Source organism: Saccostrea cucullata, unplaced genomic scaffold, assembly GCF_032062105.1.
Source record: "Saccostrea cucullata isolate Sc308-1 unplaced genomic scaffold, CSIRO_AGI_Scuc_v1 ctg9238, whole genome shotgun sequence".
NCBI lineage: Eukaryota > Metazoa > Mollusca > Bivalvia > Ostreida > Ostreidae > Saccostrea > Saccostrea cuccullata.
In genome coordinates, this window is record NW_026925410.1 from 4,580 (window position 1) to 24,762 (window position 20,183).

The 20,183-nt window shown below is 32.7% G+C and overlaps 1 protein-coding gene across 1 annotated transcript; it reads right to left on the bottom strand.

Annotated features, from left to right (window-relative positions):
* Window positions 1–2,969: 2,969 nt before the first annotated feature.
* Window positions 2,970–7,349, bottom strand: LOC134268779 (uncharacterized). The gene is made up of 4 exons (XM_062751025.1): window positions 7,317–7,349; window positions 4,992–5,125; window positions 4,627–4,695; window positions 2,970–4,443 (listed from the first exon to the last, which is right to left on the bottom strand). Exons 2-4 carry the CDS (start codon window positions 5,086–5,088, stop codon window positions 3,167–3,169), a joined length of 1,443 nt encoding a protein of 480 aa, XP_062607009.1. The 5' UTR covers window positions 5,089–5,125; window positions 7,317–7,349; the 3' UTR covers window positions 2,970–3,166.
* Window positions 7,350–20,183: the final 12,834 nt, after the last annotated feature.

The window sequence follows — 20,183 nt, forward strand, 5'->3', positions numbered from 1 at the left end:
AGATACAATTTTTACAGCACTGCATTCTCTGAATGATGATTTTCCTTCACGCATGTCATCCTGTAAACTGTTCCTTCCGCCCGAAAATATTATATGCCACTTAAATACTAAAGAACGGCTTCTATTACTATGTTTTCCCCATTGTTCACATAATTTATGGGTCTCTGTAGGTGTTTTCCCGATGTCTACGCAGAATTTTAACACTTCTCTCTGCTCCATCTATTCCGAAAACGTCCCTTTTATGAGTTTTATGGGTTTTTATGGGTTACATATTGTGTGTTTTCATGTGGTCAGAGTTTGTGTCCATGGGTCATGGGTTACACATTGTCTGTGTTTTATGTGGTCAGAGTTTTGTCAAGGAACAATGGGTTACATATTGTCTGTGTTTTATGTGGTCAGAGTTTGTGTCCATGGGTAATGGGTTACACATTGTTTGTGTTTTATGTGGTCAGAGTTTGTGTCCATGAACAATGGGTTACATATTGTCTGTGTTTTATGTTGTCAGAGTTTGTGTCCATGGGTAATGGGTTACACATTGTTTGTGTTTTATGTGGTTGTCAGAGTTTGTGTCCATGGGTAAAGGGTTACATATTGTCTATGTTTTATGTGGTCAGAGTTTGTGTCCATGAACAATGGGTTACATATTGTCTGTGTTTTATGTGGTCAGAGTTTGTGTCCATGGGTAATGGGTTACACATTGTTTGTGTTTTATGTGGTCAGAGTTTGTGTCCATGAACAATGGGTTACATATTGTCTGTGTTTTATGTGGTCAGAGTTTGTGTCCATGGGTAATGGGTTACATATTGTTTGTGTTTTATGTGGTCAGAGTTTGTGTATTTACGGAAATACGGCGGCAAAGTCAAGTTACGAGATACAATTTTTACAGCACTGCATTCTCTGAATGATGATTTTCCTTCACGCATGTCATCCTGTAAACTGTTCCTTCCGCCCGAAAATATTATATGCCACTTAAATACTAAAGAACGGCTTCTATTACTATATGTTTTCCCGATTGTTCACATAATTTATGGGTCTCTGTAGGTGTTTTCCCGATGTCTACGCAGAATTTTAACACTTCTCTCTGCTCCATCTATTCCGAAAACGTGCCTTTTATGAACAATGCCGAACCTGTTTTAATATGTTCTAACCTTGATTGCTCAGCCTTTCAAAAATTTGAACGTTCAGATTTTGCAGACTTGACGTGATAACTTCTGTCAACCTCATAATGTAAAAATTATCCAGATTTCTGCGGAATTTTAGGAATATAAAAATGACCTTTATAAAGTGATAACTTTTCGATTAAAATTTTGCGATGCTACGGGTCTCCATTCCAAGTCTAGTTAAGATGCCATTCTGTTATTTAAAATTTGAAATTGAATATAATTTTACATTTTTAAAGTCACATTTAGTAAAGGATTAAAAACCTGCTAAAGATATATATCAATGACACAACTTTTATTTTAATTTTTAGCTTGTCCACGAACTTTACAGACCGCTGAAACTTCTTCATACCAATCATTTCTCGTTTTGAATATAAATTAGGTTACATAATTTAATGAACAAATATGTTCTATGAAGAATCGTTGTATTAGTTCTACTTAAAATGTTGACTTTAAGAATTTCATTAACAAAGCACATTGAAATGAAATTATATTTCATTTCTTACAAAGGCTTTGTTGCAAAATTATAATATGTCATTGAACTGATCTCACTTATCAATAATTTCTTTTTAAAGAAAACTTATTACTTTCTTGAAGCAGTTAATTGCGTCTTATTTTTTCTTATCTAAGACGGCACACATAATAAGATAATCTAATAATGAAAGAAATCAAATTTAAATATTTTATACATCCAAATTTATAACGTATACCTTTTCGCTTTCCTGATATTTATTAAAACGTCAGTTTTAACATTTTAACTACAATTTTTTTAAAAAGTTAAGATTTGAAGATAAAGATAACGAACAGTGGTCAGTCTTATAAATCTAGTAATCTAGTAGTAATCAAAATAAATGTGAACAATAAAAACACAGAAATTTCATGGTGTCTTACGGAGTTGTAGCCTGATGGAAACTATCACGATGGCTTAACACATAACAAAAAGCATAGAGTCAATATATTTCTGAATGCAGTTACAAAAATTTCTAACCTCAATAATACGTAGCATTTTTGTCTTGTATCCTTATGATATCTTATTTCATTGATGTCAACTACAACAGCAAAACAGGAAGATACAGGCAAGAGCATTCAACGTAGCATGAAAACTGAAATAAGGTCTACTATTCTTAACTTTGTATTCTTTTAAACTATTTTCAAGTGTAATTTTAGTCTCATGCATAGAACATTCGGATTTTCAATATCAAAGTCCATAAAACAATTCAAAATAGGAGCAGAGCAAACATGGACCTCCAAAACATCAGAGGTTGGAACAGGTGCCATGGAGGAGTGATCCCCTGCTGACCGGTCACAGCCGTTTTGTGCTCCTTGTCATGATCAGGAAATAACGGAAAAAATCCGTCGTCAATTCAGTGTATAAACAATGGACTAACGTCATCCAGCATTTGACTAAATGATAAATTGTATTTGCTGACAAGGTCATTGTATCGACCATAGAACTTACGAATGATGACTTTAAACAAGACTATTGATATTCTTGTTTCATCAAGTTGCTTGTCAATAAATTACCTCGTTTTAGACATTGTTCATACGTAGAGCATGCTCTTGTGTATCGAATCAACCGAGATATAAACCCCGTATGAAGATGATGCAAGTATATAAATCAAAGAAGTTTGGCGATTGAAAAATCATTACGTTCATCATAGAAAAAGTTGTTAGACTACCTTCAACGTCTTTTTCAAGTAAAATATCAAAGTATAAAACAGTTGTGTCAGACTTTGGTGGTATCTTTTATTTCAAGTTTAGTTCACTGGTAAATATCGTATCAGATTAAGAATTGAAATAACCATTTTTCATTAACAAAACGAATATATACAGAATACAGAAATACAAGTCTGCAAATAACGGGGCGAAACTAGTATCCGTTAGACTTCGGAAAGATTGTGAAAAGACTTGCTAAGATTAGTCTTTGTTAAAATCACTTAATATTTTAATGTCAGATATATCATTTCTGGAGCTATTATCACCATTAAGCTACACAGATAAGAATTTTATTTTTTTCGCCATTCTCTTTTAAAAGATACATGCTCCATGAAAATATGATCTTTCCAGTCCAGAGTCATAGTTCCTTGTTTAATTTCTCTGATGATTCTGTCCAGCAACTTCCCAATATGATTGTCCTGTATTTCTAATCTATCTTCTAGATGCCAATATTTAAGAATTTTACGTACGTAAGATAAAGAACTCTCATAATAATAATTAGACAGTTTACATTTCCTCATGATGTATGCAATGTTTGCATTTTCAATAAAAAGTGGCTGGTGTTCATCTTTACATAAAGTGGCCAGAAAGAAGTCAAGAAGAGATTCATGATGAAAACCGTACGTTCTATTAGGAGTCTCTGACATAAGATAAAGAAATCCAGGGACACGACGGTTTCCTTCCATCGATATCATGCTCTCAATTTCGTTTCGCGCATAAGGTTCCACGTTAAATGCTTTACATACATTGATATAAATGTGCTTTTTGGAATCGCTCTCAAAATCATCCATTGACAAAATACCTCCACACAAGGCAACAAAGAAAACAAAACAAAAACTTTTCTTATCAACTTCGTCATCAGAATCTCTCCAGTTTTTTAAATACATTTCCATTCGGTATTTGAATTTAACAGGTTTAGAGTCTTTCTGCTCTCCAAGCAAGGTTCTATTTGCGCACAATAAGTCAATAGAAATCGGCAATGAGAATATGGAATCCACATTGATATTGATGACAATATTGTTGACAGTGCTAGTTTTTTCGTTATTTTTATTTATCCTTAAATGATGTGCTATCATTGATTCTGTTTCGTCTTCATTAAACCTCTCGCCTATTCCCTCCACTATTCCGGATTTAAAGAGTTCAATGTGAGATCCAAGAAAATCTTTTAATTCATTCCATGCTTCTTTTCCAATGGTGATTATTACATGTACCAAACCGTTTTTTATATATTTATCAAATACGTCATTAAACGTGGATATGTCCTGCAACAGTTTTGAGGAGTGATTCATATACGAGTGTTCTATAAGGTTGTCCATTATAATACAAGGCTCTTCTTTTTCATTTACGAATTTAGGTACATCATGTATATTTTGACAAAACGGAATACTTTTATTTCCCGAAGCGGAGTTATCTCTTCCAAGTTTAATGGCAGTCATAGTCTTACCGGAACCAGGGGGTCCAACAAGTGTGACCCATCCTTTTGTTTCGAATACACCGATTGCTTCTTCATACTTCTCGGTATTTACAAAAACATCACCATTTAAATACTTTTCGATTTTTTCAGATTCTGTAACAAGAATAATTAAATGAAATTTAAAAAAATTAATAAAAAGGAATATGGAAATATCCCTTACTCGTCCGATATAGTTGCGAAGGAACACTCACTTGAATCATTAAACGTGATGACTCGACTTCTTTGAAAACTCTTAGACTAAGAAAGTTTAAAGAAGATGTTAAAAAAGTGATTTACCGATAAGGATTTCATGTCTTTGCAACAATGGCAACTTTTCTTCACATTCAGCCTCCCTTGACTTTTCTGCTTTAAAAAAAATAGAAGTTATATTAGTTAGATGTCTTTATGAAAAATGCTAGAATACTAGACCTTAATATATTATATACTAGATACAAAGACTAGTTTTAATTAAACTAATTGATCTAGATCATTTTAGAAATATTTATCTTAAAGGACACATATTACATTGTAGGGCTGAAATTTAATAACACTGTCTTGTACTCTATACTGTTACAAACAAAAGCCAACAAGAGCTGAATGTATAAGCCAATGGTACAGAGCGGTCAGTTTGAAAACGTGAAGATAACGAACAACATATATACCTTTGCTTTTCCTTCTTTTCCATAGACAGATGATTCCAAATATTATTAGAAGCAATGTAATTAATAATATGGGTAAGATGATAACAAGTACGGACATTGTACCTGCTGACTGCTGCTCGTTTGAAGTGAAATTACTGCAATGAATACAGAAACACGAAGGCTGATATAATGTTAATACTGGAGTTAATCTTATGCAGTTCTTGATTAATTGGAACTTTGTTCAAAATACAAAATACTAGTGGATTTAAAAAAAGAATAATTTCGAGAATGTGTTTGCACTAATTAAATGCAATAAACAAGCACGTAACAGTCTGTTATTAAATACTATGAAACTTTTGTTCGATAAATAGTAGAGAGCTAACATTTGGTTTGTATATAAGAAGTCTCCATTCTTTAGATACTAGAAAGGTCATGGACATATCAAGAGTCAAATGTTGTGATGTCATCTTCTGAATCTTTCAGTTTTTTTGCTATTGAAGTTTTTTTAATTGCCAAATTATCTCAAATCACTTGCTCAGTTTTTTTTATTTTTACACATTATATTCTGCGAATGATTTACGTTTTGTAGTAATTTTGGGAAAATTGAATTATCCTCTCTTTATGAAAACTTAAAGTGTAGAATATTTACATGTGAATATTCTTTTATTCAATGATATGTATTCACAGTAGTTCTCCCTGAATGCCCGATAATGAAACCGAGCATGTGTATTCAAAAAATGTGCACTAATGTTGCTAGTAGTATATAAGCCGCTCATTTTGTCACTGTTCATTGTAATCTTTTATAATCAGTGTAGACGGACACATGCTATACAGCACTCAGAAACGAAAAAAATGTGTATTTTCTTCTAATGCAGGTAAGTAAAATACCAAAGAAACGTAAAAAAAAGTTTCAAAGGTCAATGAAGTTTACAAATAAACACAAATACACGTAACAAGAATGCTGATATTCCTGTTTCATCAACTTGCTTGTCCATAATTTACCTCGTTTTAGAAACTGTTCATACGTAGAGCATGCTCTTGAGTATCGAATCAACTGAAATATATACACTCTGTATGCAGGTGTTGAAGGGATCTATACTTATAAATTAATATGTTTTGCAAAAAAACTCGAAAACGGGTGCACCATACTTTCTTTTAGATTTCACTCGGATAGTCAGTATCGTACATTAGATTAAAAGTCTACTTCAATTTTCTGTAAACAGCCATGAAATAGCATCAACGTGAGTATGGCTGCGTTTCAGGTTTGCGGATCTAAGTTATGGCAAATTTTAATGAAACTGAAAACAACTATCGATTATTCATTTCATAAAATATCATCACTGAATTATTCAATAAAAACTTGACATACATGATATAAATGAATTAAGTTGTGACAACCGATTAAAAAGCGAAAATTGCAAATTAATTTCATCAATCACCGATCTCAATATTGACGAAAGCTTCTAAAACATAATGAAAAGTTATCTCCCTTTTGCTTCATTGTTTTAATCAAGAAATAATTGTAAATAATGTAATTAAAGGGTTATTTGATTAAATACTTTTTCAAGAAGGATATGGACATAAGGAACAATATTCAATCTTAAAGTCCATAAAACAATACAAAATAGGAGCAGAGCTAACACAGACCTCCGAAACATCGATCAAAGATATGATCCCCTGCTGATCGGTCACACCCGCCGTGTGCTTCTTGTTATGATCAGGAAATAACTGGAAAATCCGTCGTCAATTCAGTGTACAAATAATGGACTAACAATTGGTATGAAAAACGTCAGTCAGCATTTGATAAATTGTATTTGCTGACAAGGTCATTTTATCGACCATAGAACTTACGAAATTAATAATTTATACGAGAATGCTGATATTTTTGTTTCATCGACTTGCTTGTCAATAATTTACCTCGTTTTAGAAATTGTTCATAAGTACAGCATGCTCTTGCGCAACGAATCAACTTAGATATACTTCGTATGCAGGTGATGAAGGTTTATTGCTGCATAAGTAAGGGAAGTTAACGACAGAAAAGTTAAAGTCATCACGTTTATCATATAGCTTGGTTGTTAGACTATCATTAACGTCTTTATTCAAGTAAAATATCCAAGTATAAAATACATGAGTCAGACTCTGTGGTATCAATTTCTGCTTCCTATAAATACAAAAATAGGTCTGCTAATAACGGGGCGCGATTGCTGTCCATGAGAATTTCAATAGATTGTTGGGAGACGAATATGAATAGTATACTTCTGTTTAGTATCGCTAGTATTTGTAATCTTACATGTACGTTTATGACACCTTTCTCTAAAGTCTTTAAATCCAATATGTTTTACTTACGCTGTCTTTTTATCGCCATTTTGTAAACAAGCTGGATCTGAAATGAAATGCTTGTATATTTAATCTTTAAAAAATTTCAATGGATATATATATTCAATTTGTTTTATACAGCGAAAAGTCTTCTCTGATCTTGCACATTTGTGTGCATTTTTCCAGATTTTTTTTTTATTTTTTACAGTCATGAATGCTCAGTTGGTAGAGCGCTACATCTGTAATCAGAGGGTCGTGGGCTAGAATCCCGGTCTTTGCTGACATGTCAAAAAAGGAAGCAACTATTCCATCGCCAGGAACATGGCACTTGAAAGTGAATGTGGGATGAGATCATAAAAACCGAGGCTCTATATCACGGCAGGCGTTACAACGAAAAAGATTCCTCACTATTTTCTAAGGGCCAAGTAATGTTCTAAATTTGAAGCCTTTCATTTGTATGTGTTGACACCTCTGTATGAGTGTACAATTTTCGAATAACGAAAAGTATCCAAGCTCAAAGTTCATTTAAACAATATATTCAAACGGAAAACAGGGGAAACACGGACCTCTAGAAACGTCAGAGGCGAGATCGGGTTACATGGAGGAAAAAACATCCCCAGTAAGATCGGTTAGACATGTCATGCACTTCTTCTTGTGACCGGGTAATCGGAAAATTTCGTAGAAGTTTAAAGTTTGTAAATAATACTCTAGCAACTAGTTTGAGAAACGTCAGTAAGCATTTGAATTATAGGAGCCGACTGGGGTTTTCTTGTAGGAAAGCTACAATAGAGAATCTCTTTAATTCTTATTCAATATGTAATACATTGGATATTGACTTCAGTGTTAATATCAAGTTTAGGGAAAATCTACCGTGCAGGTTCTTAATAAGGGAATGCCTCAAAATACTATAGGATTCAGTAAGAAAATAATTGCCTATTTTTCGCACATCTCAAAATGTCAAAATAAATGTAATTTTCCTGATTTTTATTGCGTATTACAAAATATGACAGTTACAATTGATTTATACAAAAAATGACGAAAATGATTGAGAGGTCCTAAAAATTATATATATTAAATTTCAAAAGTATATATTTACTAATTTTTTTTCTTACTTAACATTTTTATAACCCCATCTTAAAATGCGTCAATTTATCGTAGAGTCAAAAACACACTATTCCGACGCCAATCTATTAGTTAAAATCGTTTTAAAAATCAGTTCTATAACATTTTAATTAATTTTTTTAACCTGTAATTTCTTAATTTTGATATTTTTGTAATTAAAACAAAGTTTCTTTAAGGTAGGATTCTTTTAACAGAAAAATGTTTTTCTTGTACGAGGGTTGTCCCAAAAAGTCGTAGACAATGTTTATATTTTTTTAAACATGCAACCATTACTTACCAAATTTTGCATAGACATAAAATAGTCAATGTTCTTTAAAATTGTGAATTTTTAAATAGACATGTTTCATATTATTAATATTAGGACGATTTATATGAAAGCCGATAAGGCCTGTCGGCGCACGGACAAAATTCGGAATAATTTACGCATATAGCTGTTACATTTGCTTTCATTTCTTTAGTACTATGTAATACATTGTACTCAAATTGAAATAACTGAAACCAGAATCAAAATCTGAATTATATGTCAAAATTTCATATAAATATCATTAGAAACAGACGATCGGTGTCATGATTTTCATAGTATCGTTGAAATTGAGTATGATGAAAATGACGTCATCAAACGCGTAGTCAGCGCACGGAATTGTAATAAATTGTGTTGGAGATGGTTAATATACATCAGAGACGGGAAAAAAGAGTACAGAAGTGACATTTTACAGCAGATTTTAATAAAGACATTATTTTTAAATTGCATGATATTCAATGAGAGTTTTTCTTCTGTACCGAAAATATTTAATTACGGCATGTAAGAAGAAGCGTATGGTGTGATAAACGCAGAAATTCGGAACAATCTGGACCGCGAACGACGTCAAACAATTTGTATTCTCTGCTGCCTACAATGTAAGACGATCTTTCGACAAAATTTCGACTGAAATTTGAATGTGCTTGAAAAGCAAGTAAAAAACAAACGGACAGTAGTGAATTTCTAAAATATATCCCTTAATAAAGAGTGGTCTATCACTTAAAAAAAATTATTGAATGTTAATACAGTACCCGCGAGTGAAGCAGACAGAGATCATGACGTTATGAGACGTAATTTACGCTTGCTTTCGTGCGCTGGTGTACACTTATATTCTATGTTTATTTTTTCATAATTTTCTTATAAGATGTGATATCATCATGAAACTTGATGTGCATGATCATAAAATGTTACTCTTTGCTATGACAAGGAAAGAAATTCAATAAAGCAAAGAGAAACAGAACTGTTTTCCCTGTCTACGACTTTTTGGGACAACCCTCGTATTTGAAATTTAATGAAATTTTCGCAGAATCAAGAAGACAATATTATTAAAAGACGGTATCAGTTAGATACATTTTGACCGTTTGATATTAGAGTCAAGGTCAGGTCAAGGTCATTACCTTTTCCTTAGACATTAAGATAAAAATGACTGAATCAAATCATGCGATACGGTTTCTTTTTGCATAAAATTTACCATATACGAGGAGATATCAAAACGTTTGTGGACAGAGGCTTTAAAATTAGTACTATGTAGTTTTAGCTTACAAAATTTTGAAGGTACCTAAAACAACAAATAATAAAGAAATGTTGAAAATTTTAGCTTGATACGTTAATTATTTCCCAACTTATTATGAAATAAAAACGACATTATATCATCCCCCGGCGCTGTCGCCGTTTAGTTTCATGACGTCCGACGTCATTGTTTTTCAATGCCTGCTTCTTCTACCTCATACACTTATTTTGATGAGATTCCCTTGAGCTGAGGAAGGGTTTCAATCCGTCTTGTCTATATGACTTTGCAATGAACAGCGGTTTCAATGCATATACTGTTACAAATAAGATTTATACAATAGCAGAGATCCTCGCTTGATTGTGCCAGCACATTATGCTTTTTTGGAGTTCAATATCTACAACACATGATCAACGTCATTTTTTTGATGTGATTGATTTTCCACACCTTGACTACAAATCGACATCAATTGTGCATTCCTTTTTTCTCTGAATCTATTTTGGCATTAAAAACGAATAATCTGGATGCACATTATTTCTCCGTAGACAGTTTAAACATTTCTTAGGTGTATACCAGTTTTTCTAGGGGTAAAACGTTATTGAAAGTTGGAAAAGGAAACCCCTCCCCCTTTTGACTTTTTTTTTTCAAGGCAATATTTGTTTGGATACTCCATGTAAAATCTACGATAAAATCTCATAGAAATTTCAGAATGAGATAAAAATTTAATTTTTTATGGAACAATAGTGTCCCAACACATACCTGATGTGTTAAATGGATGTTAAATGTTCATATTACAATAGTTTGTCTTAATTACAATTAGGTCGAAAAAATGTCGTTTTCGAGGTTGCACCGCATGAACAGACCATTGCTTACAAAAACATTACTAATTTATTAAAAAATAAAATTTATGAATTGTGATTTATTATATAGATAGAAGTTATAATGATAACTTAATATTTTAAAATTCATTCATTATACCTAAAGCGGTTTTTATTTTATTGCGCTAGTCCACGAACTTTTTGATAGCCCTCGTAAGGTTTATAAGATAATATTACTAAATTTATGCAAATACTACACCAAAAATGGATTTTGGCTAAACCGATTTTGTCTATTTTTGTTTTTAATTTTTAGTATATTTAAAGCGACAATACGGCTGCAAAACGTGTGCTTTTTCATTCAAATTTACCCAATATATCATTCAGGAATAAGGTAAAAAGTTGAAGTAAGCACTTTGAGAAAATTAAATATTCGCACCTCTTTCAAAATTAACGTAATTAGAATCTGCCGAAAATCAAGGGTCGTACAAATTAGATCTTTTTACTTGTACCATCTGAATTCTAAAATGGCACGTGCATACAATGAGGGGTTTACAATTATAAAAATGGAATATTAGGTAAAAGCAATCCTCAGAATCAAAATATCTTAACTCTCCGGTAAATCAATAGTTAACATTTTAGTCTGCATTCAGACAAATTTAACATGATTAGGTACAAATGTTGAAGTTTTGTATATTGGGGTGCAGAAAAAGAAAATCCACCAATCATACGTCGTCGCGGCAAAATGTCAAAATATCTTTCTGCAGCTCCAATACAATTTGCACTTCAAATGGCAATAATTTTTATCTGTCGTAAGTGCATTTTTATGTTGAGTTTACACTGATCTTTTTTTTTTTCTTTGAAAACCATGGAGATACAAAAAACGATAGCATGTATCAACAAACCTGTAGAGTAGAACCTTCGCGAGCCCGACGTGAATGTCGCCGAGATCCCGTTTTTTCTTCTTCCAATGATTATATTTATCTCCCAACTAAATTTTTGTCAGAAAAGTTGCTTTTTAATTTTATGCCCTATTTTGTGTTTTGTTTTAGTCGGCTTTGTCAATGTAGCAGGCCTACCGTGCTTCCCTCTCTTACCATGCTGTTTTATTTATGAAAACTATACGCATGCGTGTGTAGCATGGAATGTGGAACCTCGAACACGTTGCGATGTATATATTAATGTCCATAAATAATTATTAATTTTAATGAAATAATCAGAATTATTTACTCATGAAATTTGTTATGTATACATTTATAAGTATAAAAAAAGTTCCAAATCCTATGGAAAATTTAACAAGTCTGTTTTTGAAGAGATGCGCCTAATTGTCACTTTAAGTTATTTTCTTATGCGCCCTATATTTCAATTTCTCTTATTTTCACATATGGTAAAGACGTCATAGAGATATACAAAATGGTACAAAAACAACTAGAGGTACTGTGAGCGATGAGCTCACTAAATGATACCCCCCGCCTCCCATATGAATATATTGGTAGTATCCATGTTTTGCTCTGGAAAATCCAAAATATATGTCAGATCAAAAAGTAAAATAGGAGGTGCACAATGGCAATACGTAATAAAGATTCTGTGAAAGTTTCATTAAATTCCCTTCAGTGGCATAAGAGGAGTTGCGGATAAGAGATGGGTACCCCAAAGCGTAACAGACGGACGGACGGACGGACGGACAGACAGACGGACGGACGGACAGACGTACAGACGGACGGAAATACCGATTACTATATACCCTCCCGCTTTTCAAGCGGGGGGTATAAAAAGTTTTTACCATTTAATAAGAGAGTAAAAACACTTTCTACGGATTGTTGGCTCATATCTGTACTCAGATTGCAAGCTTTTAAAAGCTAACATAATTGTAGTCTGTTTGGAAAATCGCATTTATTTGATATATTTTAATATAGAAAATATTCTTTATTCAAAACTTTAGTCCCTTATTATTAGATAGTTAGCTGGTAGAAAATACTTGTCTAAATAGGTGGATCAATATCTAGGACATTGGGGACCAGATAGGTCAACTCAAACAACTGGGTGGAAGAAAACATCTGGTGGCTAGGTGAGTCAAGGGAGTGCACCACCCAAGAGGAATAAAAGCCGGCCTAAAAACCTTGTTGTACCCTTTAAAAATCGGATAGACATAAAAAAACCAAAGAACACAAGTTTAAAGTTTGAACAAGTTTATTCAAACTAAGAACAAAGTCAATTCTTCTTCTGGACTTTCACCGTTCACGGTAGCTCAGTCGGTAGAGCGCTCGCTCCGTGATCGGGAGGTCGTGAGTTCGTATCTCGGCCGCAACTGACCCAGTCGATAAAATGGGTAGCAACTGTTCCTTCGCCATGCGCTCAGAATTTTGAAGTGAAAGATGCGGGTCCTTCGGATGAGACCTCAAAAACCGTGGCCCCGTGTCAGCGGCAGGCTTTGGCACGATAAAGATCCCTCACTGCTCAATGGCCCTGAGTGCCGAGAAAAGGTAAAAATTTGAACCCCTTCACCAGCATACGGTGACGACTCCATATGAGTAAAAAATTCTCGAGTGGGATGTAAACAATATGCAATCAATCAATCAATCTTCTGGACTTTCACTGGCTTCTTGGTGTCTCCCGTCTGTTTTCTTTTCTAAGGCTGGCTCGCAGGTCTGTTATCCTTTGGTTTTTTCTCCTGGGGCGGATAGGTCTTCTCGTCCTTTTGGTCATACTCATTAGCCCAATGTCCGAATCGTCCACATTTGTAGCACAAGTTTTTCTTGGGACAAGCAGGTGCCCAGTGCCCAGTGCCCCAACTCTTTACAGATGTAACAGGGACTGTACTCTCTGGTTTTCTTTGGAACTTCTGAGGTCTCTCCTCCTTGATCCTGGGTCCCTTGTAACTTCTTGACTCTGTAATCCATCCGGTCTACTTCACTTTTTAAGTAACCCAAGTCACTCGCGACACTCTCTCCAAATTGATCTTGTTTCTCTTGCATCTTATTCAGTGTGTTCACTATGCCCTCTAATCTGGTGGTCAAGATGGCCATATCTTCTTTATTCATGGTTTCAGGCAAATTAAACATTCCTACCTGCAGACCCACAGCATCCTGACTCTCAGGCCTGGTAGGTAATGGAGCTTTTAGATAGCCCTCAGCTGTCACATAATTAGAATTGCTATTCATCTTTGCGTGTGCCATGCTTAAAAACACTCTAAACCCTGCTTTTTACCCCACTCACGCGCTGGCCAGGTGGTTTTTACCTTGTCACATTCTGGGCTTGTTTCCCTCCAAAAAGGACACCTGGTCCGCACGTGTTAACCTGTACCTTCTCGGCAGGCGTTTCCCACTCAAGGACACCTGGTCTGCTGGAGGGTGTTGAACTATTTTAAACTGTACTCATAGTCTTGTCAGCGAGCTGCCTATGTATTGTGACGTCAAAGACTTGGCAGCGATTCAAATCTTGATTATGACGTCATGTTAATCCTCCACAGCCTCGGTGGCAGCTTATTATGACACAATTACACAGACTTTCACAACCCTGGAGACTTCATGTAACTAACTGTATGGATTTCAGTGCTTAAACTGATTTTCAACCATTTTTCTTAAAAGAAAGTTCTGAACAGCTAAATCCTGGATCAGGCTAGACATTAATTATTTCATTAGTATTAATGTTGGATTATCTAATGAATATTAAGTACTATACTGAGTATAAACATGGTTATCTGATATATATTTATGTAGTATATTTTTGTTTATACATTTTCTTTGAAGGTCATCTTTGTATTTATCCATGATGACTGCGTTATATAGCTAATGTTTATAACATTATATAAACACTGCCATGCTTACCCTAAAATACACTAGGATTATGAAATCTTCAAAATGCTCATAAATCCATTTGCATGAGTTTTGATATATTATCTCACATTCCTTTTGTTGGATCAGTATTCTGAATATTGTTATGAGCAGCCTCATAGCATATCTTATAAAATCCAAATTCTGATACATGCTTTTACAACAACTAAAGTGACATTCCCAGTTGTTATTTCTAATATTTCTATGAATCTTTAATCACAGTGACCAAATGAAGGATATGGAGATAATCACTCAGATCATAATATGCCAATGAATCTTATCTCTTAGATCTTTTTTTATGAAACATGCTGAATCTCTTGTTTTATATGTCATTCATACTTTAACATTCTAGTGTAACAGTGGCCCAGTGAAAGTGGGAAAAACTCAATCTGAGAATCTCTGTCAATTTATAAACATGTGTGCCCCCTTTTTTTAACCCTCATGTTTATACATGTATATATAATTATGTATGGTCAGTGATTTCAAAAATCTACATGTGAAATATATATTGAGTACATTATAAGTAAATGTACATGATTTAATCACCCTGAGTATTCTGACAAACTAATGGTGGCATCAGTAATTTAGAAGAATAATTGGTTATGTAAATTTAGTTCTGTTTATATCGATGAATGTAAATGTGGTATTTATCCTCAGTTCATGTGATGTATATTCTGCATGTTACCCAGAGTGCATTTAATATTTCTATGAAAGGGCATTCTATGATAAAATATAAATAAGAAAAATGTTTGCTAAATTTTGGTTAAATACATGGTATTTCTTACAATCATTCAGTTTCTGTAAATAACTGTTTCATTTACAACTTAAAATGGGGTTGATTGTGTATATCTTTAAAATCAAGCATAAATCAAAATGATTTTCTAGGATCAGCAGAGGTGTTGTTTCACTGGATTTTAGATTCATAAATTCATAGGGCATATATAGTTGAATATCTGGCTTGTCTTGTTTTTGTTTACATTTCCTATGAAGGTCATCTTTGCATTTAACAATGGTTAATGGTTTTATTTACTGTGTACTACTTAATGTGATCTGATGTCTCTAACATTCCTATATCAACAGCCTTAAATAAACTATTGAAGGGATCCTCGGAATTTCAATACGTCCTTTGCATGAGTTATGATCTGGTCTCATAATTCTATCCTTAATGTTGGTCACACTGAAATTCAGACTTACTAAATGGTCAGGAAAGAAATATTAGGAATATAATAAGAGAAAAGTAAGAATTAACAAAAGATTTATCTTACGACAATAACATTTGTTTTGATTCCAATTATTTGTGATATGGCATACTTATAGTTTCCTTTTCACTTTTGTTTCTTAGTAATGAACTTTTCAAAAAATGTAGGACTACATGTTGTACATGTTTGTATTAGTTTTTGAATACTATACTGTACTGACAGGTATTTAACAAAATTGAATCTGCTGTTAATAAAAAAGACTTTTATCGTCTAAATAATTACTCTAATTAATTATTTTGTTTTGTGATATTAATAAGGTAATTGTGCTTTTTTTTACTATATATAGACAACATGATATACTTTTTCTCATCTGGAGTAAATGTTATAGGAATTTTTTCAAAACCACTTTTTCATGCTCTTTTTTTTGCAACATAATAATTGAAACATGTATTGTTTCATGCAGTTTTGTGCCATAATATCACCAATGGTTCTGTGGACTAAAAATAATGTCTTTAACAATCTTTTTTCTCTGACAACTGTTTTCTCTTATCATCTATAAACTTGACTTCTTCTATAGTCAAAGGTCTTTCAGGGTAATCCAGGTAATTCTTATCATCTTTTTGGTAATAAATGGTTACATTCTTCATTTGCTTATTCTGCAATCAAGGGTCTGTCCAAGTAATCTCTGACATTATTAGGGTCACCCTTTTCTATGGATAATCGGTTATATTCTTCTTGAGAAATGATCTCAATAGTGCCATCTCTTTTTATTTTAATTGGTATATCTCTGTCTACATCTTTTTCAGTAAGAACTCTCTTTCCAAAGTGAATTTTACTTTTTCTTTTCCTCTTTTCTTTACTGGAGGTGTTACCCATAGTTTTGAAAAGTCAAATTCTGATGTTACACCTTGTATTTATACCCCATTTTGTCTATATTTAGAATTCTATAAAGCACCAGAATAAATATGATTCCCGACTAAATCAATCTTTATGATCATGAATTGTGGTTTACAGGATGAGAAAGAAAGGACCCAGGATTGTGCATCTTTCTAGATCCTCTCTCCTTCATATCCTTCATATTCTGTCATGTGCAACAATAAATAAATTGTAGTCATTTAACAAACTGAGATCGAATCAAATCAAAGTATTGAAAATGTGATTTTCTGATAGTATCAGATCTTCAACAATTATTTCTCACATACTTCACAGTATCTAAATAAAACATTTGATTTGTCAAGTTCAAATTGACGACAGTTGTTCTGCATGACTTTTATAAATCGAATCCTTTATTTTTTATCTTATTTCTATAACCGCGTAGAAATAACACAGATATTCAGAAGCTAGCTTTCCCAGAATTGTAAATACATTTTGTTTGTGTATATATCATGTCCAATTTTGAATTAAATATAGTTCTCGATAGGATCCTCCATCAAGATTAAAGTGTCCCATAATCTGTGATTTAATAACATCTTGAATATTTTTTGTCATCCCATATACTTCATACTAACTACATGAATTGGTTGGAGGTATACACTTTGTTGTTTGGGACACTTTGTGAAGGTCAAAGCATGAGATTATTGAGATAACTACCTTTGACAATAATTTGTAACCTACAAAGTTCACATCATAAGTACATAAATGAAGTATGAATACGAGATTTCTAAAGAATTTTTGGATCATTTTTCTCCTGGATAAAAATAAGCTACTGAGATTAATGATATGAGTCTTGTAATACAATAACTTCATCATTTTGTAATGTTGTAATGTATTTTTTTTTAAATTAGGTGCACATTCTTTAGAAAGAATTGGAATGTAAATCAAATGCACAATATTCAAGAGTGTTTATATGACAATAACTCTGTTACACCTTGGGTTTCCGTACGCGTACAAATCTTCTAGTCACTGCATAGATAAAGACCTGTTGAATGATATATATTTTGAACTAAGGTTAAGGGGAAAAGGGTCAAGATTGTGGATATGACTGTTAAGTGTTGCAGTACAGCAAGTCTGGTGCTTTATATATTTTCGTTCATAAATAGATAGGTATGGGGAAGATACCTACAGATTTTCAGGTTTTCATTCAAAAGTATAGAAAGTTTGAAAGATTAAATGGCAGCATTGACCCTGCATAGAGATACGATTTACTTTTTAACAAGTGTAAACTATAAACTATATACTGCATGACTAAACATGTCTTGCGTATTGAAATTTGAAATGGTTTCTTTAAGAGTAAAATCATAATGCTTCATTTGTCTTAGTGAGAATTATGCTAAATCACCTGTGTGAAATATTCCCAATGTCCAATGCTTCTAATTTGCAATTAAAAATGACTTAAATAAAATTGTTTGTTTTCTGCTTTTTTTAAATGTTTACAAGAAATAACATGCTGACAGTGAATCTAATCATTTTTGTAAACTATTTAAAGTAGTATTTGCAATTTGTCTAAAATGCTCAAATGTGTGTTTATTTCATACAAAAATAACCTAAATATACAGACTGAATGTACTTGTAGATTAAACAAATATAGACTAACCCCTTTCTATTAAAAACCATTTGTTTCAAAATGATTTCCTTGCTCTTTCTATATTGCGTATTCTCAAATTTTTGATTACATAAGCAAATATATTTAAGACAAAACCAAAATGTATGTCGAGGACCCCTGTGAAGCGATGATCATATAATTTAGTAATATGCATAAGTATACGGGATTTTTAGCAAAGCATACTACAGAGTACCACTTCTTTTCAAAGTTATGAAAAAAATATCCATAGAAATGTATTTATGCAAAAGATATGACAAAGATTTTAGGATACACTTTTAAAATACATTTTACACGAATCACATAAAGAACATGACAAATCAATTCTTTGTGTTTGTTTTCCTTTGGAACATCTGTGAACAAACAATATGTTCTGTCTTTTTATGCATAAAAAGCATCAAAAAATCATTTGAACCCTGAAACTCAGAGATTTTCAAGAGTTTCTGGAATTATTACAATGTAACAAAAATAAAACATGAATTGATTTTAAAAGAAATGATGAAGTCATTCAGGACTCCACATGCTATTCTGACACATCATGTACATTTTATACTCTACTACTATGTCTTTGATCAGAAAAATTGAAATCACTAGAACGTAGCTTTCCATATAAGCAAAAAAAATAAATAAATAAAAATAAAATCTGTTAATGTACCAGGAAGATATCAAGCTAGAAAGTCCAGGAATTGGGAAAGAGAAAATTACAGCTATCATCTAAGGATGTATTGGGATTTACTTTTAAATTTACAAACAACTATGATATGCTGCCATTTAATCTTTCAAACTTTCTATACTTTTGAATGAAAACCTTAAAATCAAATCTGTAGGAGTTTTCCCCATACCTATCCATTTATGAATGAAAATATATAAAGCACCAGAATTGCTGTACTGCAACACTTAACAGTCATATCCACAATCTTGACCCTTTTCCCCTTAACCTTAGTTCAAAACATATATCATTCAACAGGTCTTTATCTATGCAGTGACTAGAAGATTTGTACGGAAACTCAAGGTGTTACAGAGTTATTGTCATATAAACACTCTTGAACATTGTGCATTTGATTTACATTCCAATTCTTTCTAAAGAATGTGCACCTAATTTAAAAAAAATACATTACAACATTACAAAATGTTGAAGTCATTGCATTACAAGACTCATATCATTAATGCCAGTAACTTATTTTTATCCAGGAGAAAAATGATCCAAAAATTCTTTAAAATCTCGTATTCATACTTCATTTATGTACTTATGATGTGAACTTTGTAGGTGACAAATTATTGTCAAAGGTAGTTATCTCAATAATCTCATGCTTTGACCTTGACAAAGTGTCCCAAACAACAAAGTGTATTCCTCCAACCAATTCATGTAGTTAGTATGAAGTAAATGGGATGACAAAAAATATTCAAGATATTATTAAATCACAGATTATGGGACCCTTGAATCTTGATGGATGATCCTATTGAGACCTATTTTTAATTCAAAATTGGACATGATATATACATAAACAGAATGTATTTACAATTCTGGGAAAGCTAGCTTCTGAATATCTGTTATTTCTAGGCGGTTATAGAAATAAGATAAAAAAAATAAAGGGTTCGATTTATAAAAGTCATGCAGAACAACTGTCTTCATTTTGAACTGGACAAATCAAATGTTTTATTTAGATACTTTGAAGTCTGTGAGAATTAGTTCTTGATGATACTATCAGAAAATCACATTTTCAATACTTTGATTTGATTCGATCTCAGTTTGTTAAATGACTACAATTTATTTATAGTTGTACATGACAGAATATGAAGGATATGAAGGAGAGAGGATCTAGAAAGATGCACAATCCTGGGTCCTTTCTTTCTCATCTTGTA